This window comes from Podarcis raffonei, chromosome 4, assembly GCF_027172205.1.
Source record: "Podarcis raffonei isolate rPodRaf1 chromosome 4, rPodRaf1.pri, whole genome shotgun sequence".
In the NCBI taxonomy this organism is placed as follows: domain Eukaryota; kingdom Metazoa; phylum Chordata; class Lepidosauria; order Squamata; family Lacertidae; genus Podarcis; species Podarcis raffonei.
Window position 1 is genome coordinate 47,087,191 of NC_070605.1, and position 26,815 is coordinate 47,114,005.

General features: G+C 39.4%; 1 protein-coding gene and 1 long non-coding RNA gene across 23 annotated transcripts in view; one reads left to right on the forward strand and one right to left on the reverse strand.

The window, feature by feature from the left end:
• LOC128412915 (uncharacterized) overlaps nt 1–26,815 on the forward strand; it is a 54,921-nt gene that overhangs the window by 20,888 nt on the left and 7,218 nt on the right. The window contains exons 2-5 of one of the 3 annotated variants that reach the window (XR_008330183.1): nt 20,383–20,477; nt 24,069–24,217; nt 25,011–25,111; nt 26,353–26,526. This is a non-coding gene — a long non-coding RNA (uncharacterized LOC128412915). Of the gene's footprint in view, nt 1–20,382; nt 20,478–22,836; nt 22,922–24,068; nt 24,218–25,010; nt 25,112–26,352; nt 26,527–26,815 lie in introns of all 3 variants that reach the window. The other 2 variants (XR_008330185.1, XR_008330184.1) reach the window with 2 other exon arrangements.
• Nucleotides 17,629–26,815, reverse strand: part of ROBO2 (roundabout guidance receptor 2) — a 968,715-nt gene continuing 959,528 nt past the window's right edge. For all 20 annotated transcript variants that reach the window (XM_053386472.1, XM_053386491.1, XM_053386489.1 and 17 more), the window contains 2 exons: nt 21,905–22,105; nt 17,629–20,144 (listed from right to left, as the gene is read on the reverse strand). In XM_053386472.1, the coding sequence (XP_053242447.1) occupies nt 20,143–20,144; nt 21,905–22,105 (203 nt within the window). In that variant the 3' untranslated portion in view covers nt 17,629–20,142. The remainder of the gene's footprint in view (nt 20,145–21,904; nt 22,106–26,815) is intronic.

Here is a 26,815-nt window from a genome sequence, read left to right on the forward strand (position 1 = left end):
AGGGGTTGTCTGACTCATCCCTGTATATTGAGGAATGGTCTATGCCAGGCTTCCTCAACCTTAGCCCTCCAGATGTTTTTGGCCTACAACTCCCATGATCCCCAGCTAGCAGGACCAGTGGTCAAGGATGACGGGAATTGTAGTCGCAAAACATCTGGAGGGCCGAGGTTGAGGAAGCCTGGTCTATGCTTATAGTGTGGATGTGTATAATGCATAACCCCCTATAACATTACAACTTTAGTTCACGTGGGAAATCAGAGCCCCAGAAGACTTTGGACTGTGGCTAGATGACATTACTTCAATGAGAACACACAGTTAAGAATAGGAATATTAACTTTATACAGAGGGAGAAGACAGGGACAATATTTCTTCTTTCACACAACAATCACACCTTTCAGCAGGACTCAAATGGGAACAGGATTCAGTGAATCTGGACCCAGTACTGCAGTTCTGTCTCATTGCTATGCTTTTTAAAAAAATAATAATGTGGGACTTGCATGCTATTTAACTGGCAGTGTATCACATCCTATATACTAGAAGTGATCTCAATTATCCAGATACTGGTCCTCATATAGCCAAAATGGCATGGCAACATTAAGGTAATGGCGAGCTTGGAGGAACCACAAAGTTTGCACAAGTGTAGAAAACCTTTTGGAGGGGGACCCTTAAGGGGTGGATCCCCAAAACAGTCTGATGAAGACTGAGCAATGGTCAGTGGGCATGAATGCTAACTGACTGCTGGGGTTGGGATAGAATAACAGATGGAAATGAAATGGAATGGACTTTCCTAAATAAGCACACTCCATACTGCAATATTTTGTTGCAGGTTCGACATGCAATAATTGGTTTTGGGCTTTTCCTTGAATAGCATTTACAGTAGCTGAAAGTATTCATTTAAACAACATTCATGTTATTTTGATGCTGTTTGGTGCCCTTTTGTTTCCTTGGCTGCTTCTGCTTCTCAAAGCCATTATCTTTCTTTCTTTCTTTGCCCTCAGCTTCATTTGTTTTCTCAGCTACTTAATCCTATTAGCTCTGAGATCCATGTGATTGTGTGTTGTGATGTCATCAAGAAAATTGCTAGAGTTGCCAACAACCTGAGAATGGTGGCAGTGCGACTAAAGAAGGGGGGAAATGGTGCAGCAGTTAGATCAATATGCAAGTGTCTAGATAGGGCTAAACCCTGTCCATCTGCAGTGATACATAGAAGAAAATGTAGTTTGTGGTGTACTAGTGGTTTATACCTTTAAATATTTTTTGGGGAAATAATGTACAAATCACAGAGCTACATTTCAAAACAGCTCTGTGAAATGCATTTGCAAAATGGAGCACAGCAGCCACCCCTTTCCCTGCTGTACAATATCGTTGTTTAATTGCTTCATACTATGTGCCCTGTTGTGATGTTCTAAATGTATTGGGAAGAAGCATCTATTCTGTAGTCTGATTGCTTACAAAGGGATGCTGTGCCTCTTTGGTCTTTTCCCGGAGGAGTTGGGCAGTTTGCCAGTGTTTCATTTTGAAGTGTCATTGTTCACCTAAGGCCTGTGCAAAAAGCTTTGGCTTATTTATTACTAATCCTTGCCTAAGTAATGACCATTTTAATCCCTTTAGTCTGCCTAACAAATTTATCAGACAATGACACCAAACACACAATGTCACAAATACCTTTGACATTTATTTTTTCCATTTAATAGGTAATTCTGAAATTCACACATCCCTTGAATGGCTTTATTGGTTCATGAAGTCTGGCTTTATGAGCATCCCATTGACAAAATATAAATCTAAATCACTTTTGGAGGGCTCTTTTCAATGTGGTTTCATTAGTTACCATCTTGACAACATAGCAATTGAGTGAGTAGCCAGGTTTATTACCATCCTTAATCCTTCTGAATGTGAACCTTTGTTGCATGCTGAGTACATATCCATATAGACTCATTCAATATTCATATGCATTATAGGTTTGGAAGAAAATTGTTTTACTAAATAACTCTCACTGTTTTATTGATATACTAGAAAGACTGGGGAAATGCATGGTTTAAAAAGATCATGATTTCAGGATGAGTTCATGCTGTGGTCCTAAGTGAAATAGGTTTTGCAGAACAAGTTTAATTCTTACAAGCCAATCCTACAGGTATAGTCATAGTGGCTTAACCCATGTGTATGAAATGCTGCAGCTTCAGTGGCACCCTATGCCAGACAGTGTCATGCATTCCAGCTGTTGTCCAAAATTAAAAGTTTATTATTAAATATTAGGCATTTGTGGTTGTGGACTGCTTTCTCTCTGCTCAGTTCTGTGCCAGGCAACAGCTTTTCCTGGTACCACTATGCCACACCTGCCTATCATGTCATAGCTTCAGGTATGCCATAGGAAGTGTGCTGGTCACTTTGTCAAAGAGAATCTCACACCCACTAAATGAGGACTGGAAGACAAGGAGCAAGAACTTGTATGCTAGGTCAGTGGCTGTGTAGGTTGCTCAATAAATAACTACTGTATTGTGCCAAAGCTAAGTTTTACAGTTTTGTAGCCTTGATCTCTGGCTGCGAAGTGGCACCTTTCATTTCAGTTGAGCTGTGAAGGTGTTGTGGGACAAAGCTCATGCGTTGAACTGTCTAAACTCTTCCTGTTTACCTTAGCTAATCTATTTTGCAGCTGTTTGTAGCTACAGAGGTAACAGCAATTTTGTTCATTCCTGCCAAGCACAACAGAGTATAGCTCTGGAAGAGAGGGATGAGTCGCCCGATGGCTTAGGCAACTTGTTTCTGCATAGTGCAGGAAGACAGGCAAGCCTTCTACATTGCCTTAATGATCAGACAATTTTGCCTTCTCTTCTGCCTCTGTACTCTGCAGTACAGAGATTACTGCACTGCTGAGTGGACTCAGGCAAACTAAATACAGTGGTACCTCGGTTTAAAACTTAATCCATTCCAGAAGTCTGTTCTTAAACCGAAACCGTTCTTAAACCGAGGTGCACTCTCCCTAATGAGCCTCCCGCTGCCAGTGCCCTTCCACTGTTTTGATTCCGTTCTTAGACTGAGGTAAAGTTCGCAAACCGGGACACTACTGGTTTTGTGGAGTTTGTAAACCGAATGGTTCCTAAACAGGGCCGTTCTTAAACCGAGGTACCACTGTAATTGGTAAGAAATGCTACAGATATCAAATGCCACTTTTCTAATATGGCTGGTTTACAGATTAATTTACCAAGACTTAATCCACAATCATTCACCTAACATTTAGCTAGCTGAAAATGTCACAAAACATGTCTTCTAAGCCATTCATAATAAACAAACACTGTGCTTTCTTGTTTAGGCCTAGAATTTGGCAGAGCATCTGATATTGGTACTGAAGTCTTCATTTCACATTTTAGCCTATATATTTATTTTCTGTGTTAGCCGATTACTTGAGCTTTTCATGCAGCACTCAATATTTTTCTTGTGAACAGCCATTTATATTTCTTCAGACAGTGCCAGGGGCACATTTCAGATTGGGTGATTATATGATTTCTATTCTATGCATCAACAGCGATCTTGTGAGAAAATAGAAGATGCAGCTCTGGACTGATATTTCTACTTCAGCTCAGCAAATAGGCATATTGGGCAACCACATATTTTTTATGTTTACATATACGGAAGTAGAATGAAACGTTGCCATTGAATAAGGGTTTAGCAAGCGGAACTCAATGTCAGTATTCCCTCCCATTGGTGGGGCATCCATCTGCCTTGGGAAACAAATCAAAGTATGCACCTTTTGGGGGTAAAGTAAAACAGTTGGAGAGTTCTAGTGTCTTCTGTGGCTGTGGACCAATATGGGAAAGACATGTTTTATTGCAGGTGGGGCAGATGAAGGTGTCCGGTTCTGCTGCTACAGGTTGACCATGACATTTCTTCTCTCTCTGCACCTCCCAGTGGTCATTCCTTCTCTGCTCACTGCTGTGGATACACGGCCTGACTGATTGTCTCCTGGCACTGTGGTTATCTGTAAGGGATTCCCACATGGCAGGGTTAATGTTGCGACGTTAATTTCATGTTTGCAGATGCCTTTGTTACACAGAACTGGTTTGCCTATGGGCCTGGTGCCTGAAGCCAGCTCCCTGTAGAGCCTGTCCTTGGGGATTCTGCCATCTTCCGTTCTGTGTATGTGACAAAGCCAGCATAGACGTGTTTGAGAAGTGCGAATGTGCTGTGAATGTGGGTTTGGGAGAGCTGCCACCTGTTCCCACATACAACCCCTTGGTTACCTAGCTGTTTAATCCAGTTGGCTCAGGGGAAGACCATCACTGCCCAGTTAGTCTACAAGGGAACACCTGCATTGTTGTACCTACTGGTAACTCAGTTCCTGTGTTTATTGTCATTTCATATCCCTTCCATCCAGCTTTGCCCTTTCACCCGATAGAAAGTTTGCATATGATTTGGGTGTTTGCCATTCAGTATTGCCCCGTTTTATAATCTACTTGTTTTGTTTTGTGACGTTATAGCTAAACAGTTGGGATTAGTGGTGGGAATAAAACAATTTTTTGGATTCTGCAGTATTTCCCTTTGAAATTTGATATTTTTACTAATCCGTAATTAAAACTCAAATTTATATGTATACTATTCTTAATATGATCATTTCTAGCTGCTAAGGATTTGGGAAGAGATCCAAGTCTACATATTTTTGTTACTTTTGCATAAGTTACTAAATCATAAGCTACTAAGGCTGGGTACACACTCCCATTCACTTTGTATCCAGTGTGCTCCCACTGCTGGTTTGGGAAGCAGTATACACAAGGCATTAGCCACAATCCATATCTAACTTGCATCTATTCTGCCATTTCTTATGAAATAAGGAGTTTTGATGTGTTTTTCTCCAAACCAGCTTCAGTACAAATTGAGAAAAAGAATGACCCAGCTGTGTTTTAAGCTTGTAACATGCACACAGCCTAAGTATCCATCATTATAAACTAGTATACATATAACTTGTTCCAATTCTTGACAGATACAAATATAATAATTGAAAGGAAAATACAGCTGATGCTGAAAAACAATTTCATTACTATTATCTCCAAACATTGTTTAGCTATAATAATTTAGTGTAATAAAAAAACTGTGTTTTCAAGGCAAGGGTTTGTTATGTTGGTGGGAGTGGTGGCACATTGGATATCAGGCCAGTAAAATTCCCAACTGGCCAGAAGCAAATTTGGGGGCTCATGTGCTTTTAACAGGGCTTTACTATGCAGAATAGAGCAGGTGACACTTTCCATGGCAGGAAGCTAAACATCCTTACCTGCTAATTGCTGCAGATCAAAAGGACAGCTTTAGGGGCCAGTTCAAAAGCTGATTATAGAAACCAAATAAACCAGGATTTTTTTTGGCTATTAGTGTTGCCAAATTTGAAGCAGCCCCTGTAGCTGTCTAACAGCACTTTGATCTACAGCAATTAGCAGGTGACAATGCTTATCTCAAGGCCATGGGAATCTTTACCTGCAAAGCAAACCTCTGTTGAAGGCACTAGAGTAGGCTAGGGCAATTTTTTTCTAGCCAGATGAGAACCCTATTGATTTTTATATTGCAAACCTGAAATTAATTTTATTTGTCAGTTCTTAATTTCGTACAATTTTCTGCTTACTGTCATTCATTTTCTAGCTCATCTGTTGCAAAAACAAGAAATCTTTATCTGGGATTTGGATACTCTTTGCTGTGAAATATTTGAGTAAAAAATCATATTGCTCACTCTTGAGTATGCTTGAAGCTCTCCTTCGCTTTCCATACCTGCAATACCTCCCCCAGCATATCTATATTCTGTGCAAACTTTCTCCCCATATAAAAGCAATCAGGGGAAGCAAGGAATTCATAAGGCACAATGATAAATGGGTTGCCAAAGCACCATAATCCCTCTTGCCCCATCTGTAGAAACACTTGCTGGCTTTCTTGGTAGCATCACTAGTGATGAGAAACTTCTTAAGGGATTATTTCGACAGATGTCATTTTCTAGCAATAGCTCCTCAAAATGTCAATGAACAGAAAGGAAAATATTGTTCTTTGATCTGCTATAACTCATGGCCTATATACATTTTTGTAAACATGCAGTAGTCTGGTTTAATGGACAAAAGGTTACACTGTTTCTTTCTTCTGGAAAGCTCCAGTTCCCAGTTGCAATCTGTATTAGGAAGAGATGTGTGTTGCAATCATTCTCTCTCTACAAAACACCCACACACAGCCTTTTGTGCTCCTTTGTGAGAGGTGAGAAACTCTTTGCAAGGCATATTGGAGAAGGTCACACATCCACATTGTTGAGAAATCATGAGCATTTCTCACATACATGATTCAATTTTACATTTTGAGATGAACAGTGATGCTGACACTGCTTTCAGTGGGGTGTCATTCGCTTACTAATATAAATGCATATACCTATCTCTATTTTACCTCACCTAGTTATGAACTTTGTGCCACTAAAGTTGGCCTGAGACAAAAGATTTTGCATGCAACACTGGCAGACAATGAGACTCCCAGAGCAGTGTAGATGACAGGGCATATTGGCACAGTTGCTTTGCCACAATGCAGCGTCATCCTTCTTCTCCTTAATTCAGGATAAGGACTAAAAGGGGGCTTAATTTCCCCGTGTTATATCCAAATTTGATTAGCTATGTGGTCCCATGAAATCATTTCACTATGTGATCCTGATTGGCTGAGATCACATGACAAAAAGTAGGGACAAGAGGAGGAGGACCACAATTATGGATTCTCCCCAAACATGCCTCCAAGTGTGGTTGGGCCATGTATATAGGCTCTCTACGTTGCCCTCCACGTATAGAACAAAGACATGATCCAGCCCACTCTCAGATACATTGCAGAGGCATTGCATGAATGTAAAGTATTTGAGGTGGTGTGGAGAGGTGGTAGAGATGAAACCTGGGGATAAATTTGTGGAAGTAGTGTGAGAGAGTATCAATTTGGTAATGACTCAGGATATGAGATAAGATAAACAGCAACACATAGAAAAAGAGAAACATGGGGAGGGAAATGAACCTCTGGATGAACCCATAAAATGAAACAAGGGTAATGTCCTTGAATAACTGAGGATCTGGTGCTTCCCAGTGTGTAAAAGGGAACTCCCAGACAAGAGCCACAACATAAAATAAAATTAAGAAATAAAGCATTTCCTTGACATCAATTAAGAGATTTTATGTGTACTAGAAGAGAATATCAGATATTTTGGCTGCAGTCCACAGGCTGATTATTCTGGAATAGTGCCATTGTCTTTAATTTTGTACTTCAGAGTAAGTGAAGGCTGCTGCAGATGTCATTTCAACCAAATATTTAATGTGGTTATTGTATCAGAACTCCAGTTCCATTCAATTTAAGCCAAATGTAAATATGGTTATGTATATGTATCTATAGACATAATTTCATCAGGCCATTTCTGAATGAAGGACATGACGTCAAAACTGCCACTGATAGTTGAAGTATAAAATCCAATGTCTTCATGATAATTTAACTTGTGCAATAGTCTACAATTAGGTAGCACCCATCCCTAGGGCTGCATCATTGTATTAGAAGTACCACCACCTTTTCCCTTTTGCTTATTCGTTGTTGTTTTTTAAGTGATGGATAGGATGGAAAGATAGAAGCACATACAATAGAGAAAAATTAAAGTGGGTCCCCTGGTAAACTGGGTTTGAAAAACTTGATATATTACTGGATTAAGAGGATTTACACAATTTATTTGATGTGCTCCCACATTTATGCCTGCTGGAGAGAGCATGGAAGGTTTTTTTTAAGCCCTGGGCAATATGAAGATTAGGGAGAAAGACTGATAAAGGTATTGTATTCCTCTATGTCATGCCCTTCCTTGAGGACTTATGAGGATAACAAGTGGGAGGAAGAGGCCAAGATTCAGAGCCCTTCCAGTCAAACCTCTGACTCAAAACTGGGCCTTTCAGTTGATAATTTTCATCTGGAACTCTCACAGGCCCCTTGTTCCTTGTTCCAGGGAGAGGAAGTGAGGCCATTCAATGCTGAGGAGCCTCATCATTTGCCAGGGGAGGGCAAGATCTCCACAGCACAGAATGAGGTGTCAGGGTTAGAGGAAAGCCAGACATTTTCTCTAGGGCAACAGTGGCACATCAGTAGGCAGGAGCAGACCCAGCCTATGAGGAGTGCTTCACTTCAGGCCAGGAGCTGTTGGCAAGAAAGGCAGTCTCACAAGTAGCTGGACTTCCCCCACTTCTGTTTAAAAGAGTGGTGGGTAGGCAGGACCAATTGTTGGAACAACTTCATGCTCCTGTGCAGCTCTTGATCCTGGAATCCTGATTCCTGGTCTTTACCTTGAACTGCTTTTAGGGAACCTTGAAGCTTCTCTCCTGAGTTGGACTAATCCTTACCTCATCTCTGGTATCCCGGGGTGACTGGACTAATTTTTGCTCTTATATTCCTAAGTTTACACTGTCAGAATAAAGTCTGGCTTCTTACCTGCAAGAAAGCCCAACTGTTGTTATTCTTGGGTGGGAGTCAGGATATGCTGCTATTTATTTGAAAGTTGGGTAGTGTGATCAAACCGTGTGCGATCCTTTCCATGTAGTAGTTGGTTTCAAGGACTCAGTTGGTTAAAGCAATTTCTACTATGTCAGGGAAAGACTTTTGGCTGAAAATCATCCAAATCACATGAGCACAACTTCACACATCATTTACCATGTGACTCCAAACCCATGCTGATGGAATCCAAAATGGTAATATTTTTGTGTGACTGTGCCAAAGACATTCAGGTTATGGTCCAAAGTGATGATATTTATTTTATTGCTGGTTTAGCTCCCATGGACACAGGATGCAAACAGTTGTCTTGTGGCAAAGTAACACAGTACATCAAATGCATCAATTCTCAACTTATTTGGAACCACCAACATAACCACTGGTGAGATATTACTAAATATGAGAGCCCCTTCTCTGCTATTACATTTGCAGGAGAGGAAGATTCTTATCATTGTTTCACTCAGGAATGTGCATGAAGAAGCAGTGGTGAAATTTGCTCACCAAGCATTTTACTTAAATATCCACTTCTCTAGCAGTCTGAAAATGATTCCCTGAGTGCCTGCCATTAATGCTATAGCTGTAGTGAAGCCAGGTGCTTTACAAAGCTCCTAGATGGTTTAGGGTAGTCCAAAACCAATTAATCAATGCCAGGCTACATGATGATTTATGACTTAGTACATTGCTTTATACTTTGCTGTTCTGAACTGAAACCATTCCAGAGAGCTCACTGGAAAAACAGATATACCTTTATTTTAGAGAGACACTGTGATGGCATTGATTGAATTTCATAGACTGAGACTGGGATCAAGTAGTGATGTAGATCTTTTCAATGCACAAAACTTAGAATCTGGCATAGAGCATCTGAAAAAAATTCAACTTTCTAGAAGATGCAAGATCCGTTAAATTAGTGGTGGTCTGTATTTTCTTTCTGACTGTCTTTCTGACAGTGACGAGCAACTGAAGAGACCTCCAACTTCTAACTGTGAAGAGTGTAACCACTAACTTGGCAAAATGCAAATGTGTCAAACAGTAAGTTAATGTTTATACAGAAGCCACTGGCTATGAAGATCTGGAACTCCCCTAGCCAGACAGCAAAAGTTGTAATTTTTTACATCTTAGATGAAAATGTGAGCTCTTATTTACAATATGATATATGAGTAATAAATGCAAAACTAACATTCAGAAAATGAAAGACGAGATAATCCTTTGAGGAACTAGAATGACTTATCTACGTATTAATAGAAAAGGGATACGGGATAGGTTCTCCATATTGTAAAGCTCGGGACAGTTGACAACCAAATTTGCACAGTAAGAAGGTATGTTGAATGAACTTAAGTAAAGAGAGGCATGTGATGGTTGGGACAGTTTTTGACTTTGATAGCTAATTTGCTGTTCAGGCTAGATTTACCAAGCCACTAAAGTTGTTGAAAGTTGATTGAACTGCAGCATGTTGATTGTGAGTAGAGATGAGATATATGTTTAGCCTTATGGGATAATAGTCGTGTACTTCGCCATGTGCAGAACCTTATTTTACATTTTGATACTGGCAAGAACTACTCAGAGAAATTAAGCTAAACTTAAAATATATATCTGAGCATTACAGATTACTAGAAAAGCTAACCAATAGACTGTAACTGACACGGGGACAAATAGAAGAGGATGTCTTCACCCCAGTATGACTCCTCTTTATCACATACACAGCCCAACAAGACAACAACAAGAATCCACCGACAGCATACAAATCAATCTGGCTTGCCTGACCCAACAAGCCCTCTCTCACCTCACAAATGCAAACAAACCCCATTGCAACCAACCACAGACAACACAGCCACACCCCGCCCCCCAATACCTCTCACTACCAAGGAAATGGAATAAACGAATAGAAAGAGAACTTACCCTGTTAACGCTGATACAAAACCCCACACGTACACTATACAAAAGAATATAAGCCTTACCATCCCACCCCTCCTCTCCCCCAACCCTATACTCAACGCTAATGTCTCACAACAAATGTACATGATTTGTAAGAAAGACTGTACAACCTGAAAAAAGAGACAAGGCATGTACTTTTTGTAAACCAAGAAAATCTTTAATAGAAATAAAAAGTTTTTAAAATAAAAATAAATAAATCTGACCATTGCAAAATGGAAAAGTACATATTCCAAATTAGGTGATTATGCGTAATGAATTTTAACAGTATCTCTATGGCCTGACCCTGGCAACCTAAACCCAATATACCAAGAACAAGCATTTGGTTCATGTGCTTCCTTCTTCTGCCTTCCTGTGCATGATATAAAGGGAAATTTGCAGGGTTTGTTAAACTACAGGCATTATGTGGTCACTGGTTGGGTTCTGGCTCCATTCTGGTAATGAAGGTGGGGCAAAAGCTCTTTAGGAAGTGGGAAGTTTCTGATATGTTTTTCACTCCTGCCTGTACAAAGGAATTGTCTTGCTTTTTGCCTCGCATTTCCTACCTCAAACAGTCTAACACCTTCTATTCTTACCATCCTTATAAACTCTGCTATCTTATGCTAGCTCCCTTCCTCCTGGAATGGTTGCTCCCACCCGATTTCTACTTTCATGCCTTTTACGCTCCCCTCTCCCCCCCTCTATATATCCAAAAAAGTTTCTTTTCTGTCACCTTTGTTCTCCTCCTTGAATGGTTTTTGGCAGGCAGTTGTTTCTATTTAGCCCGCATGAGGCTATTTCTTTCCACCAACCAATCACAGCAGTTCACTGCCTTTCAGCTCTGTGCTCCTCGTCAGATCAACGAAAACGTTTACAGAGCAGCCACTGTACCTCCTATCAGGCACATTTGTTGACTGCTTTCTTCTGTCTGCTTGCTTCCTTCTCCATCACATAATCACAAGATGAAGTGCACAGACACCATTTGAATGGCAATGCCCATCAACTTTGGGGGCAGTGGCCCCGTCAAGTATTTTATTGGGGGCGTCAGCGAAGGGACCTTGGCCTCTAAGAGATGGCTTCTATGCCCTGGACTAGAGTCCTGGTGAAGGTTTAAATGTGGATTTCATTTACCCATTCATTTTATATTCCTTTCACCATTTCAAATGAATCAAGGTGGACTATGTGAAAATTAGATAAAACATAAAAAACCAAGGTGAACCAGGACATGGCAAGTCCGAATCTGGACATGTGTTGAAGCATTTACAAGATCAGTCCAGCATATTAAATAGCCACAGAGAATGCCAAGTTGTATTAAATTCAACAGGTAAAAAAATAGTTGTATGAATCAGCCCTTATTTCCTGTGTTACCTGTCAGCACATCTTGGCCACATATGGTGCGTTCCTCCATTTATAGTCAGAACTTCAAATTACATCTGACAAAGAATTACACATTCCCATGTCCTCCCTTAGCAGCTGCTTTCTCCTGAGTGACCTGCTATTTTAGTTTTGTGTGACACACATGCATTCCTTGTAGTTCGCATTTGCTGCCGTTTGATAGATATTGCCACTGACATTCTCCATATTTCATATGCCAGGGAATAAAATAAAGAAGAAACTGGAAGGTAAAGCCATTCATAGACCATTAGCTTGCATTCTTCTTACTGCCAGTTATGGTATTCAGGAATATAAAGATTCTAATTCGATTGCATTGTCTTGATATGATTCTCTGATTTGTATTAGGCATGTATGCCCAAGATACCAAAAGCAAATATTGCACAGGCAGCTTAGTCATAAGTCTCAGTGGAGCCTTACTTTCAGGTAAGCGGGCTAAGACTCCAGTCCTATGGTGTGTATGCTAGAGTGAAAGTGTAGGCAGTTTAATGACCTTACCCTAAGCCCACCTGGGTTCTTACTGGCAAGGTAGAAGTGAGGGTGGAATAGCACACTTGTGTTTTTCTGTCCCATTATCCTTCCCATTGGAAAAATATGGAAGAGAGAGGAGAGGAGCGTGAGAGGTTTAGGCCAGCTTCTGAAGTGGTCCAAATCTTACCTAAGGTTGAGGGATGGAGCCAAACTATTTCCAAGTCCTCCCTTGGCACACCCCTGCACTGCCCCTAATGCAGCCTCTTTTTCACCTGGCTGATGTTGGATGGTAAAGTTAAAATTCAGTGCAGTAGCTAAACTATTACTGCCCCAAGTCTGTTCAGAAGTCAATCCTATTGAATTCAATGGAAAATACTTCCCAGTAAATGGGATTAGGACTGCAGCCTTAGTCCCTTTGCTGCCTAGAACTTTTTTTGAGTAAACATGGGTATGAACAGGTTAATTTTAGTCTTCTACAGTAGCTCTAACGATGCAATTGCAGTTAAACCAATGGGATTTATAAAATATAATAATAGTTAAATAAATAAATAAATAAATAAATTTCTATACCACCTCCATGCGAGGATCACAGGGTGGCTTATAATATAAAAACAAAACAAAAACACATGCCATAATGCCCCACTCCACATACTCCAGTTTTAAAGGCCATAGATAGTTCAATTAGCCAAAGTCGTGGGAGAAGAGGAATGTTTTTTACCTGGTGCCTAGGCAAGATATGTTACACAGGTACCAGACAGGCCTCTCCAAGGACAGCATTTTACAAGCAGGTTGGTTCATATGGAGAGAGGTTGTCCTTCAGGTATTGCAGTACTTGCACGTTTGCTTAACAGATATTTAAAAGACAAGAGAGGGATGGTCTCAAAAGTTGAATTTCAGAATTCAAAATTAAATTGGAATAAATAAATGCTGCTGAATTTTAGAAGTAAAGAAACTCGTTTTCCTGTGGTTTCAAGTCTGCTATTGCATTGAAAACATTAGTAAAATGTGACATACAGCTGTTGGTAGTGTATCCCATTTGTGACTTCTTTGAAACCTTTCTATTTATTTTCATGAGCAGAGTCCTTCACAAGCTGTCGAAACCTAAACAGTACTACACATCAAACCAATTGACATACACCCCCCCCCAGTGTCCCCATGCACACTAGCTCTGCTTATGACTTTGGTGTGTGAGACGTCTAAATGTGTTCAGCTGGATGTGCTTAGAAGCTTCTCCACAATTGGGGACTGTGCAAGTTCCTTCCCCACTTTAAACCCATGTCTTCACTCTCGGTTCTTGAACAGGGTTATAATATTGTTGAAAAGGCTCAGAGGATCTAATTTCAGCATAGCAACTATGACAATTATAGGCCTTTCTGAATTATATAGTGAGGATGTGCCAGCCAGAGAAGAAATGGAAGAATTGTGGCATACAGGGGGAAATACTTGAGCGTATGCCCTTGACCTACCCAATGATGCCTGTGCGATCCCTGTCACAGCATTGAGTCCAATAAGTAATTTTAGACTTTGAACCACATTGCAAATTAGCTGTAAGACTGGGATTGCTGGTGTGGTAGGACATGATCATGTGGGATGCATTCAAGCAAGTCCCTTGTCACATTAAAACAGAGATAGTCAATCTTTTAAAAATGCTAGTTATAAGTAGATCCTGCCTCCTGTAGGGTTCCCAATGATCTCCATCCCGGCTGATCATTTCCACCCCAACTTAGCTTAAATAAGGCTGTAGTATTCATAATGCTGGCCCCAAGAAAGTCTCAAGACTGTGCCATGTTGGTGACTGAAGGTTTGACTTCAGCATACAGTGGAGACAGTCCCTATTTTTGGTACCTGGTAAAGCACTGTCCCAGTTTTTTCTGCTGGACAACTAGGATACTTTTTAAAAATTGTTGGTGTAAGTTGCTAGAGTTGTTGTCAGTCTTTCAGTTTCTGCACCTTCCTCAGTCTTCAAGAACTTAAATCTGTGCAGGGTAAACAGATACATCTTGTCTATAGTGCACATGAATGTAAATACATGTACACAAGTACTAAGGACCCACTTCCCATATTTGAATTATTTAGAACACATTGCACAATCTCGTCTCCCCCTCCTGGTATATCTGTACATCTGTAGTCAAGAACAAGAGCACACTCAGCTTTTAAATCCATGGGGAGCAGAAATGCTATACAGCAGGAGCAGTAGACCTTTCAACAATGTGTAACAGTTTGTGTATGAGTGTGTTGGGGAGACAGACATCTTGTTATCATTGGTATTAGAACTGGAACATTGAATACATGGTCCCTATTTCCATCTGTGAAATGGTGGAGGGTATGACAGTCCCTAAAAGGACTGTAAGCAGACTTATTTTCCACTTCTGTAGAATGCTAAACTAGGTTGACCTAGTGAAAAAAGGAGGTCAGAGAATTAAAAACTTTATAACCCATGACTCCTGCAGCACAGCTACAGCTCTTCTACTTTTTGCCATTAAACTCTGGGCTTCATAACTTTAAAAAAGTCCATGTGGCTTCCCTTTTCTTGTATTTTTTTTCTTGCCACTTCTACAGTATTTGGTGATTTGGTAGACTGTCACTCTAATTCCTTTGTGTAGGAAAGGAGACAGCCAATTGATATAAAAGGTCAAAACTGTACTAAGAATACGCACTAGATTTCCTAGTTCCAAGGCATGAAAGCACAGAACCTGCTGTTTGCAGTGTATTTCCTACATTTTTGAAATTAATGAAAGTGTATGTATGACACATTAGATAACTTTCTATCAGATCATATACAAGTCAGACTCTTGAACATTGAGAGCCCTTTCACTTTGAATGTAGGCAACCGAATCACATGTTAAAGGCATGCGGATACAGGTTGGGAATGGAAAAGCCACTTATGGGCAGGGAAGTTCCTGCACATAATAGAGCACAAAACTTCCTTATGATGGTCTATAGACTTGACATGGTGGGCAAGTCAAACTCAGGTGTCTCACACCAAGCATTTACAGCCCACTTTGGGAGATGTGCCACAGAGAGGCATTCAAGTGCCTACAATATGTAGCTTCTTAGTTGGTATAGCATGAGATTTTTAATCTCAGGGTTGTGGGTTCGAGCCCCACATTGGTCAAAAAGATCCTTGAATGACAGGGAGTTGGACTAGCCCATGGGTAGGCAAACTAAGGCTCGGGGGCCAGATCTGGCCCAATCGCCTTCTAAATCCGGCCCACAGGCGGTCCGGGAATCAGCTTGTTTTTACATGAGTAGAATGTGTCCTTTTATTTAAAATGCACCTGGGTTATTTTTGGGCCTGCCTGGTGTTTTTACATGAGTAGAGTGTGTGCTTTTTATTTAAAATGCATCTCTGGGTTATTTGTGGGGCATAGGAATTCGTTCATTTTTTTCCTTCAGAATATAATCCGGCCCCCCACAAGGTCTGAGGGACAGAGGACCGGCCCCCTGCTGAAAAAGTTTGCTGACTCCTGGACTAGATGATCCTTATGGTCCCTTCCAACTCTACAATTCTAGGGGTAGTCTGCTCAGGTGTACATTGGTAAGTCAGGTGTCAGGTGGCTAAAAAAACCTTATATCCACATTATTGCACTCACTATAAGCAGTTTTGTAATAGACAATTGTGATGGTTGATAAAGTAGACTTTAAGTATATATACATAGGTTTCTGCCTCCTGGTCCTTTCTTTCTCACAGTCCCTGTAGCAATCATTCCAGAAGCTCACTTTTAGATTACTTCTTCTCTAGAAACATTCCCAGCAGACAGCACGACGTGATTAAATAAGCACAGTAAAACAAATCTTTCTTCTTTTTTCACACCACCTTGGTCAGCATTTACAAAGGCAGTATAAAAACTCTTTTGTCATGTTTATGGATTTTGTTAATGAGTTTTGTAACAGGGTCCAGTTTCCTTTTTTTTGTTTTTTGTTTTTGTTTACCGTGGAACATCAGTGAAGTTAATGACATTTTGGAGAGTTTAGAAAACCACAACAGGACTTTGTAAGGCCAGTCTACCTGGAAGTGGAGTGTCACGGAAGAAAAAGCACAGCATGTTTTATAATTACTTGATTGCTCCCAGTTCAGGTTTACACAGTCATCATGTAGTGATAGTGCTAAATTCAAGTTTCTTTAACATAGGTTTGAAATGTGTAAGTTTTATTTCCCCCCAGTAAATATACAATACACACTGAACATTACGATTAACCAACTTTATGCCCATTAAACTTTGCTTCACTAACACATGAAACACATTAAGAGGTCATAATTATTATTTTTTTTGTGACTGAACAAACTGTTGTCAATGAACAATTTTATAAAAAAAATGTAGAAAACAGTTCTAAGTGTTGCCACTACACCCCTTCCTTAAGACACATTATGCACAAGAAATATTTTCAATTATAAAAAGGAAAAAAGTTCTTTTAAAAAAATGTTAAATTACATTACATTTTAAAAAATATGTTCTGTGATTATTTGAGGTTCACTGAATGGGTGAGAGACAGAGAGATGGAGAAAAAGAGAAAGCTTCACTGTTGAAATAATGGGGTTTTGTTATACATAAAGACTCCCCTTTATAGTAGCCTATCATAGACAGTGATATGCTAGTACTCCACAGGTTTAATACTGACACAAAACTTCCCAACTGAAGTGATGAAGACACATATGAAGGAACCTGGGACGGCTACTTTTACTCAGACTAGATTTGACAAGAAATCGGCTAGTAAGGTGTTCCACCAAAGCTCAGCACAGGTTTCTAAGAGACAATTAAAACACTAAGGAAGATCAAATAGTACAGTTCTCAGGAGCCTGTACAACTTTAGAATGCAAATGTTTCAATGTGCTCTTGAAGTTTTCCTACATATAGAAAGTTTGTGATAACTGATATATTTCAAAGGTAGAACAGGACTCTGAGGACTCTACCATATACATTTTGTTATGAGATCAACTTCTCATAGTACCTGTAACAGCAGTATGGGTGCAACTATCACCATGGCTGCTCTCACCATGTGTGGTTAGGCCAGGCTGCATGGCTATGTTCTGTAGTAGTGGCATGCTACCTACTAGGGTCAGTAGCACCAGCATACATGCAATCCACCTTAGCTACATTGGTGGAAAATAGTTTTAAATCCAAACCCTTTATTCAGTTAGTATGGCTTCAAGTAATCACTTCTAGTTTCTTTTCTCTCCACCCAGTCTACTACAAATGCCAGATATTATCATGTATCACTGTCTCAGCTGTTGTCATCTCAGGAACCAATTTGCATTTGGATGCTCTTATTTTTGAAAATTAATTACTGTTCTGTAGTTTCAGCACAAGTCTTAAGATGTGCCTAGAAATCTAAGTCACCTGGTAGATTTTTTAAAAAAAAGGTTATATGAATCCTTTATAAAATTGCAATCCACAGAAGCAAAAATTGAGGCACGTACTATTCTGACTGGAGAGCAAATACCTTCTCTCAGGTAAGATGGGAGTTGGGGTAAGGGAGCATCTAGACTCAGCCCAGGAATGGCTGTTCCCATTCCATCCCAGTATGACCAGTGCTGTCCAAGGCTTCTGAAGGAAACTCACAGCAGTGGTCATCAGATTAAGTAAGAAGGGGGAAAGAGGCATGCAAACTGAATCAAATGCTCCCTGATGTTATTTCCGTCTAAGAACGGATTAGTGCTTTATTCAGTTCTCTAGCATAGCACCTATCCGATTTGAGGGTTGGGGCATGGGGACTATTCTCCATTGCAGATACCGCTGTGTCAGGTGCTGAGATAGGTTGCTAGAGTTGTGGAGCTTCTCCCCTTAGTAGCAGCTTACTGTGTCTTCATTGCATGGATCTGTGTACAGAAAACAATGTTTGTACCCAGAATACTATTGCTGGAACATGGTGTCAACATATTAACATACTGAATTTAGGAAAGAGAAAAGAAATGTCAGTTTTTATACATTTGTTGAATATTTCTGTACATTTATAAAATAATGGCTTTAACTATATCCAGCATTTCAATAAGCAGGAACATTACATAAATTCCTTGGTCACATACACACACAAAATATTTATCCTTGATTTGATGGGGGGGTTTTTTGGTTTGCCAATGCCCTGACGTTACGTAAATGAGATAATTTTATATCTGCAGTGCTGATTTAGAATTGGTAATGACAATGTTTTACCTTAACAGCAATCTCAATGCAATGTAATAAAAAGCAGCATATAGCTAGCAGATTTTTTCCTAAAAGTGTATGTCACTTACAACAGTGTGAGAGCCAAGGCAAAGTATTAAAACAACATGAACTGATAGTAAGTAAAATGTGTTTAAATGCAAGTGTGTAATAATGATGTGACTGAATGACATAAGCTCTGTGATGTAAACTTCAAACAAAATATTTAATGCATTTGATATACATTTACAGTATTTCTAACAGAGAAATAAAAATACTGTAGAGGAGTTGGAGAAAAACATGAGAACTAATGATGAGACAGGATGCTTTTGTTAATGTCCACTTACAGAGAGTTTGGTTTATTGAAAAAGTGTATAAACATGCATCATGTTTTCATAAGAAGAGGCTTGAAATTTACTCATCAAAAATAGGTCAAAGATGTTTTCTTTTCTTTGTTTCTATCCAGTTTCCAATAATGTACTGAATTGGCAAAAGACATATTAAATTCAAAACCGATCATAAATTTACCATTGTTTTCAAACATTTTAACCCAAGATTTAAGGTACAAATGAATTGGGTTGCAGTTTGTGACAATTTTAGATAATACAACACAAAAATATGTTTAGAATGCATAAAAACAATTATGCCCTGGATTTCAAGTGATGCAGCTCTACACCTTCCATTCTACTGTACATGTATTGGAAAGATGAACTAAGATCGTCTAGCTTTTTTGGAAGCAGCTTGGATTTCTCAATCATAAATTGCACCTTTAACTCTTGCTAGGTATTCCTAGCTCATATGGTTCATGTTTCCTGGAGGGGAGAGTGACTCAAGCATAGTAATTTTTAAAACTATATTATTAAAGAATAGCTTTAGTGAAACACCTTAACTTCCTTCCTTTGTTAGCAAGATCAACTGTGTTGAACAAAGGAAAACTGATACTAAGAAGAGAGGAGGCTTTTGTGTTCTTGCCTGGTCTTGAAACTCACACTTCCATCATTTGACCCCTTTTTTAATGGTAAAAGCAACACGTTGCTTATTATTTCATATAGGATTCCATCCCTGATGCCCCAATAAGCCTTTGCTAACATCAGTTTGCCAGTCATCTTCCTAATTCTACACCCAATGGAAAACCACCTAACATAATTCATTACATCCAGCATTATCCAACATAGCTTACAGTACATAGACTCCTTTCACATTCAGACTTTTATTTTCTTCTTCTTCTTCATGTCACGAGGAGTAAGAGTTTTGTGCTTATCACCAACAAAAAAAAAATTGCAGTGCAAACTTTAAACATAAAAAGTTACACAATTAAAAGTTATTATATGGCACCACAGCCTATTAATTCACATATAATACAACAGACCAATAAGAACAGACAATAATATGAACATAGCGAAAAAGAAGGTGAGCTTGCATAGCAATGCAATAAAAAGAAATTATATACAAGGGAACTGTTTCATCCTGCAGGGTGATTTTTTTCTCTCCTTTATATATGCTTGATAAGAAATAGATTAAGGTGGAAGGTGTAGTATAGAGAAGAACACAGGTAGAGTATCTGTGGGATATGTGTGGCTGTGTGTCTTTACATTGCATTTACAGTTCTTTTAATAAGTAAGTACATAAATAAAGAAAATGTTCATTGCACTGTTTTAGTGTCATCACTTCCATGAGTTCAGACCTTGATGGCCCTTGAGAGCAGCTTGAGATGTTTCTGTTCCAACTACTCTGTTAAACAAAAAGCAAGAACATTATTATGTTTTAAGATACTTTACTTTTAACTTCTATGCATATTTCATTCAGACATATATTTTACAAGCAGACCATAAAAATCATTAACCTTCTGATTGGTTCAAATGATAACTTTTGTTAAAGTGAATGCTATTGTCGGGACTGTTGTTTTTTTTTACAGTATTTATTTTTGGAATGTAAACTGTAATTGTACGTTTTCCAATTATTTTCTCAGTGAATGCAGCACCAAAATGTGAAGTTCTTCATAGAACAGCAATACCTATTACCCTCCTGACACAACACAGCATAGCTGTCTTTTAGAAAGCAAATGTATGTATGCATAATTTTACCTCTTCTGCTTTTTTTGAGGAAATGTAAAAACTGCAAGTGCTCAATGACAATGCTTTTGAAGGAACCCTACGAATTGTTCAGTTAGTTGTCATTCAAATGGGGAATCTGAGTCTGAATTGCTAAACTCCAGGTTGCAGATGGAGTGTCATATTAGTCAGTGTTCTGTTACATGAAAAAATCCCTGCATATAGAAGAGTTCTAACCTAGCTTGAGCGCTCAAATGCCAACTTTCTGTGTGGAGGGACTTTTTTTGTTTTTTGGGTCACCGGAGCCTTCACAATGTAGTCTGTGTAACCTCCCATACATATGTGGGGTGGGTGGGAGTCCTTGTTTGGCTGCTCTTTTATTCACAAAATATTTTATTCCTTTTCTCTTTCACACTGCATGCTTTCCAGCTTTTAAATGTTGTATCTGCATTTTGAACACCACTCCCAGGAGTAGACACATGCTTTCCCTCCCTGAATGTGCAAGCCACAGTTATAACACAGTAAAGCTAATCTGTCTGCCCGCCCCCCCCCTCCTAGCACTGGTGTTCCTTATGGTGATTTATGGTGAACTGTACTTTTATCAAATGCGATGTAATAACAAGAATGTTTATTTTATTACCTACCCTTCACACTAAGGTCCCAGGGCTGGTTACAACATTAAAACACAATATTAAAAACAATTTAAAATCACTTACAATCATGAAAATAAAAACCCCTCAAAAGTCCACAATGCATAAAACACAGTTTGCTGCCCTGGTTGTGGTTGCATTGACTCAGCCTCTCCTGCACTGAACACTCTCCCCTAAATACAGTGGACCCTCTGGTTACAAATTTAATTCGTTCCAGGGGTCTGTGCATACCCCGAAAAATCTGTATCCAGAGGCGCCACTTCTTCGAACGGTGCAATAGAGCAATTCTGCAAACGCGCGAGTGACGAAACCCAGAAAAATACTTCCGGGTTTGCTGCTTTCGTAACCCAAAGTTTACGTTACTCGAGAGTAACGTAACCCAAGGGTCTACTGTATGCCAACATTTCATCGGATGACAGGATTGGCAACTCACTCTTCTATCCATTCTGAACGGAGAAGACATCCCTCTGTGAGTGCAGCAGTGGTTGATGTAGGTCTCTCTTCCCCACAGAGATGTGGGGGTGATGTGGTGCATGACTGCATGATTTTGCGACCCTGGTTCTTTTTTCTGTTTTTTTTTGGTGTGGCAGTAATTTTGTGTTATGCCCTGCCCCCCATAGCAGCCATTTTCTGTATGGCTCTCTCATGGAAGTTATTTTTAATTGGTGCCCACAGGATCTTCCCAAGATTGTAGAAGCTTTAAAATATATATATATATATATATATATATATATATATATATATATATATATATATATACATTTTGTATTGCATCTCAAAAAAGGCTTACATAATTCGCCAGAAAACTGTCCTTGACTGCTTGATCCAACATATCCTACGTCAATGAGATCACTGGTGTTACGTTGGTGACCTCCCCGCATGACCTCGCCTTTCCTGGGTCCGGTTGATCCTTTAGAAGATGCTGTACCTGAAGAGCTATGTCCACCTGGGGATGGGAAACTAGGCTTGCTATATGGCACCAGTGCCTCTTCTGAAAATACAAATGGTATATATTATATACATATATAAAAGATACATGGGACTGGCTTACTCATGGGAGATTAAAACTTGTTGAATAATTTTATACCACCTAAAAATCCGAAATCTTACATACCATCTAAAATGCTGTATTAGAAAAGTCTGAACATTGGGAATAGGTATGTCTCACTTTGAAAATGGGGACTTGAGCAACTAAAATTTGGTGGATGTGCACACTGATAACTAGAAATTTATGAAATGGAAAACTTAGCACTCCTCTCCCTCGAAATAGGAGAAATAAAGTATACCATAAAATGATTATACAGTATTTTCACTGGAACGCTACAAAGTGGAACACAAATAAGAGCAAAAGGGGTGGTTGACACGAGTGAAGGGATTTGTGGAGGCAAGCCATGTCATCAGCAACAACGCAGAAGCATTGATTTTGAAGAGCCTCTGTATGCATAGATACTTATGTACAAAGGTTTCTTCTGTGCAAAGGGAATTCTTGGGCTAATCAGGATGCTAGGTGATAAGTAGAGCTACTTCATGTGACTTGGAATGGGGTATGACCAGTTTATGCCTCTTTGGTAAAGGTTGAACTAGCTGCACTGTCCTTAACTCCTTCATTTCAACATGTGTACAGAAATGCATATTCTGGTATAAAAAGTATACCACGATAAAAATGGGCATTTTGTGATAAAATACGTTAAACCTACGTGTATTTTTGTGCTTTATGTGCAGATTGATGTGGAAGTGGGTTGGAACACATATGCATTCCAAATGGACTGGAAACAGGCTGATCAATATATCTCCAGATGTGTATAAGGTACGTCAAGAGGGTTTACTCCCGAATTCCTATAAAAATTTTGTGGGAGTTGACGTGATAGAAATCCAGATTTGATGATTTCGAAAATAGAGCTGTCCCACATGGTGGCAAAACACAATTTGAAAATGGGGTCTATTTGCCTAGGTTGGGGAACATAAAATGTATTGTTTCATAATTTGGATTTATTTATTTTTAACCCCCCCTACTAATATGACAGTTGATTCAATGTCAGTTTAGTGTTTGTTGAGCCGTTGATAAATACAGGTTTCAACTACATATTACTGGAATAAGTAGTTCACATGGCTGAAAGATTGAGAGCTCAATCTTAGCCCTTCCCCAAATGTTGATGACTGAAGGGGGTTAGGACAGTGCATAGATGTCTCTCCACTAGCATAGAGGAAGCTGGCAGTTATTTGTCAGTGGTAGCAAACAGAGAACTCTGAAATGGGAAGTAAGGTGGTGGAGTCTGAACCTTTACTACAAACCTGGAGGTGCCATGCTGTGGTAGGGTGGATGGCAACACTTTGTGCTATGGCCAGTGTAAAAATTGGCAGGGCTTGGGATGTGACCGTAGATCTATCACACCATTCTCATCTCCCCCCACACCAACCCACTTAGGATTGATCCATCAGCTAGCAGTGGAAGACATGCCTGACAAATAATGTAAATGAAATATACACAATTACTGTTTGTATTTTGGTATATAAGGATCTTTTTATTACTGACATACAGAGAAAAGTATCAACTTGTTTACAGTGAATTTGGAAGCTAAGTTAGATTTTGAATGAAATCATTTTTGCATGCATATTGGAAATCACATATTATCATATCTTCATCTAAGTTTATGAATTGGCATGTCCTAATTATAAAAAAAAACCAAGATTCATTATGGAAAAAGCATGATGAATCATAGATTGCTTCATTAAATGATACATAAACGATTTGCAGAATAATAAGGCCAAAATTATAGTTTCCTTTAAGCTTGCTGAAATGCTGCTCTTTCCCCCTCACTTAAATTATGGTAACATTATTTCAATCAATTAAGATAAAGAACTATAGAATCAGCTAATTTAATTAGCTTCCTGGTGTTATTTCCAAAGATATCAAGCACATGGGAAATTACTTCATTGGTTTATATTCTGTATAGGGAAAATCTTGCTTGACAAACAATTCCTGTCCTTGAGAACAGATTGCTGTCCTTGAGACCCAGGTCCCCATTCACTATATGTGAGCAGAGTCTACGGGATTTCTTACAAACTGGGAGAAAGATTCAGCCCAGTTTAAGCAGTTTTGCAGGTACTGATTTCAACAGGAGACGTAACTTTCTATTAATTTTGCAAGTGCTTAACTTTAGCTAGATCATACATCAGGTGTTGACCCCCACCAGGACTGGCCTACTCTCTTAAGAGGTGCTTGAGAGTTGAGGAACAGGGGAAGCTGCTTCTGCTTAGACTTTCAGTCTGTCTAGCCAAGCAGCTTTCCAAGGCATCAGACAGAAATGCCTTACAGCTCTGAAGTACAAATTTGTGAAGGTGCTTGATAATGAACCTGGGACCTCATAGTGCAAAGGACTACTAAGCTTTAGAAGGACCAATCGCACAAGGAGGCAGAATCAGGCAGCCTTCCTTTGATGCAGAATGTGTGAAGAATGGACAGCACAGGGCACCAGACTCTCAATGATTAGCTTATCATTATATTTTTACCACTTTGAGTGATGTAATTTGAAGTTTTGACTCAGTTACCCACACCCAAATGTTATTAGCTATGTCCGCTTAGAGGAAAATTGACATACCCATATGGTCAGAGGCTTTTAAATCAACACAGTTTAGCAAGGTAATTGTTTTAGTCAGTGCTTCTCAAGTGAGCAAAGCATTGGAGCTAACCTAAAATATCAGTACAAATTTACCAATGAAATCTTTTGATTTTGGTGATATAGAAAGCTCATTACCCACAAGGGGCAAATATATTTCTGCTACCACATCGGAAAACTCATGTTCCCAGTCTAGGAAGTAGTGTGTGAAGTTACCATGTTGGAATCCAAGATGGTGGTAATGAGTTCATATTTGGCCATTATGTCATCTTGCCCTAGGTAGTATTTCAAAGTACAAAACCAACACTGCATGAACCAAGGAGAACAGTCATAGCAATTGCCAACATCATCATATTTGGAATCAAAGATGACTGCCACAAGTAAGTTACAGTTGTGTTCATTATGTGATACTCAAGAAGTTTGCAGAGTTGCTGTTCCAACAGCAAAAAGGGCAAATTTCTTGTTCTAAAATAAATGAAGCTGCTGGAATTTGGGAACTTATTCAGCTGCTGAATTCAAACTTGTTTTGGCAGAATTCTTTACAGGTTGTGCCTGAGTTGATCCGTCACTGTAACATTCTAAAAAATTCACTTGGCACAATTTATGCTAGTTACTTTATGCAGAAACAGAAACAAGGTGGAAGATGAAGGGAAACCTTCACCAACAGTATGTGAAGAAAGTGCTAGGTTATCAAGTTGATCATCTGTTCTAACTGTCCTTACATGTGTGTGTGTACATGTTCTGTCAAAGGGTGCAATCCACAAGGGATGGGGAGGAACGTGAGAATGTAGGAATGCTCTGCAGTCCTCTATCCAGTTCTAGGTTTGAGTTATCTTGTCTTTTTTACTTTTAAAAGCTTATGTCCCTCACATTGTTTCCAAATAATAAAAAGTATTTTCTTCTGGCTTGGGGGTGCGGCAGAGAAATGTGGGGGTTTAGGATCCTGGCATACTTTCCTTTTTTTGGCCCTACCTGCATCTGAGCTCCAACATTGGTTGAGCCACAGCTTTGGCAGGGTTCATAGAGTCAGAGAGGGAGATGTCGTTCTCCCTCTGCAAGCTCAGATCTCTGTCTCTGGAATCAGAGATGGCTATCCATTATTTTGTATGGTTTCTTGGACAGTCTCCTAGAGCCCACAGGATTGCAACCCCCCCCAAAATCTTTTCATTTGAACAACTGAATGCAACAGACAAGCTGACAAAGAATACTTGAATGGTTTGTTGATGAATACCTAATAGCTGTTAAGACATTTAATGATTCTGAGTGCTGGTGTGAGGGGGGAAAGGAATAACGGGTGACAGTCAGCTGAGTTTTACTCAGGGTAGATCTATTCAAATTAATGGACCTTAGTCATGTTCATTCAATATTTACTGTTGAAGAAGGTGTGGTGATCTTTGCTGATTTCCTCTGCTGCAGAAAATATGATCCAAAGAATGGAGAACCATCCAAAACATTATGGTTCAGGAAAGAACAGAATGAAAGTTGTAGGGGGCAGGGAGAAATCAGCAAAAATCGTCTCACCTCTTATATTAGTGGAGATGTTTGCTGCATAAAAAGCTTTTTCTATGAGCACAGCAGCAGCATTGGATTTCACCCAGTATTCCTACATTGATTATGTTAGCAGTGGTGTCTGCTGGATGAAAAGCTGTTCTGCAAGCAAAATGGCAGCATTTGATTTCAGCCACCGAGTTTATCAATGAGAAGTTCCATGTTTTAACCCCCCCCCCAAAAAACACACACCTATGAGTCGAAAATGGCTTGATTCCGAGCTTTTTGCAAGGTTACAGACATAAATGTGAGTACTGATGAGAATGCTGTTAATACAGGTGGGAGGTAAGGATGTTTGGTGCACTATATGCATGCAAAAATCCATTCCAGTGGGTTAAAGAAAAATATTCACAGCCAGTGTGTGTTCCATATGTATATATTCCTTGCATAAGATGTCAAGTACATTCCCCCCCTGCTGCATATAGCAGCATTATTAACTCCCAAAGGCATGCGTTCAGAATTTTAGTAGTTTAGGTGTATTCAAAAGCTTCACCATTGCAGGAGCAAACATTGAAGGTCAAATGTTAATAACAATC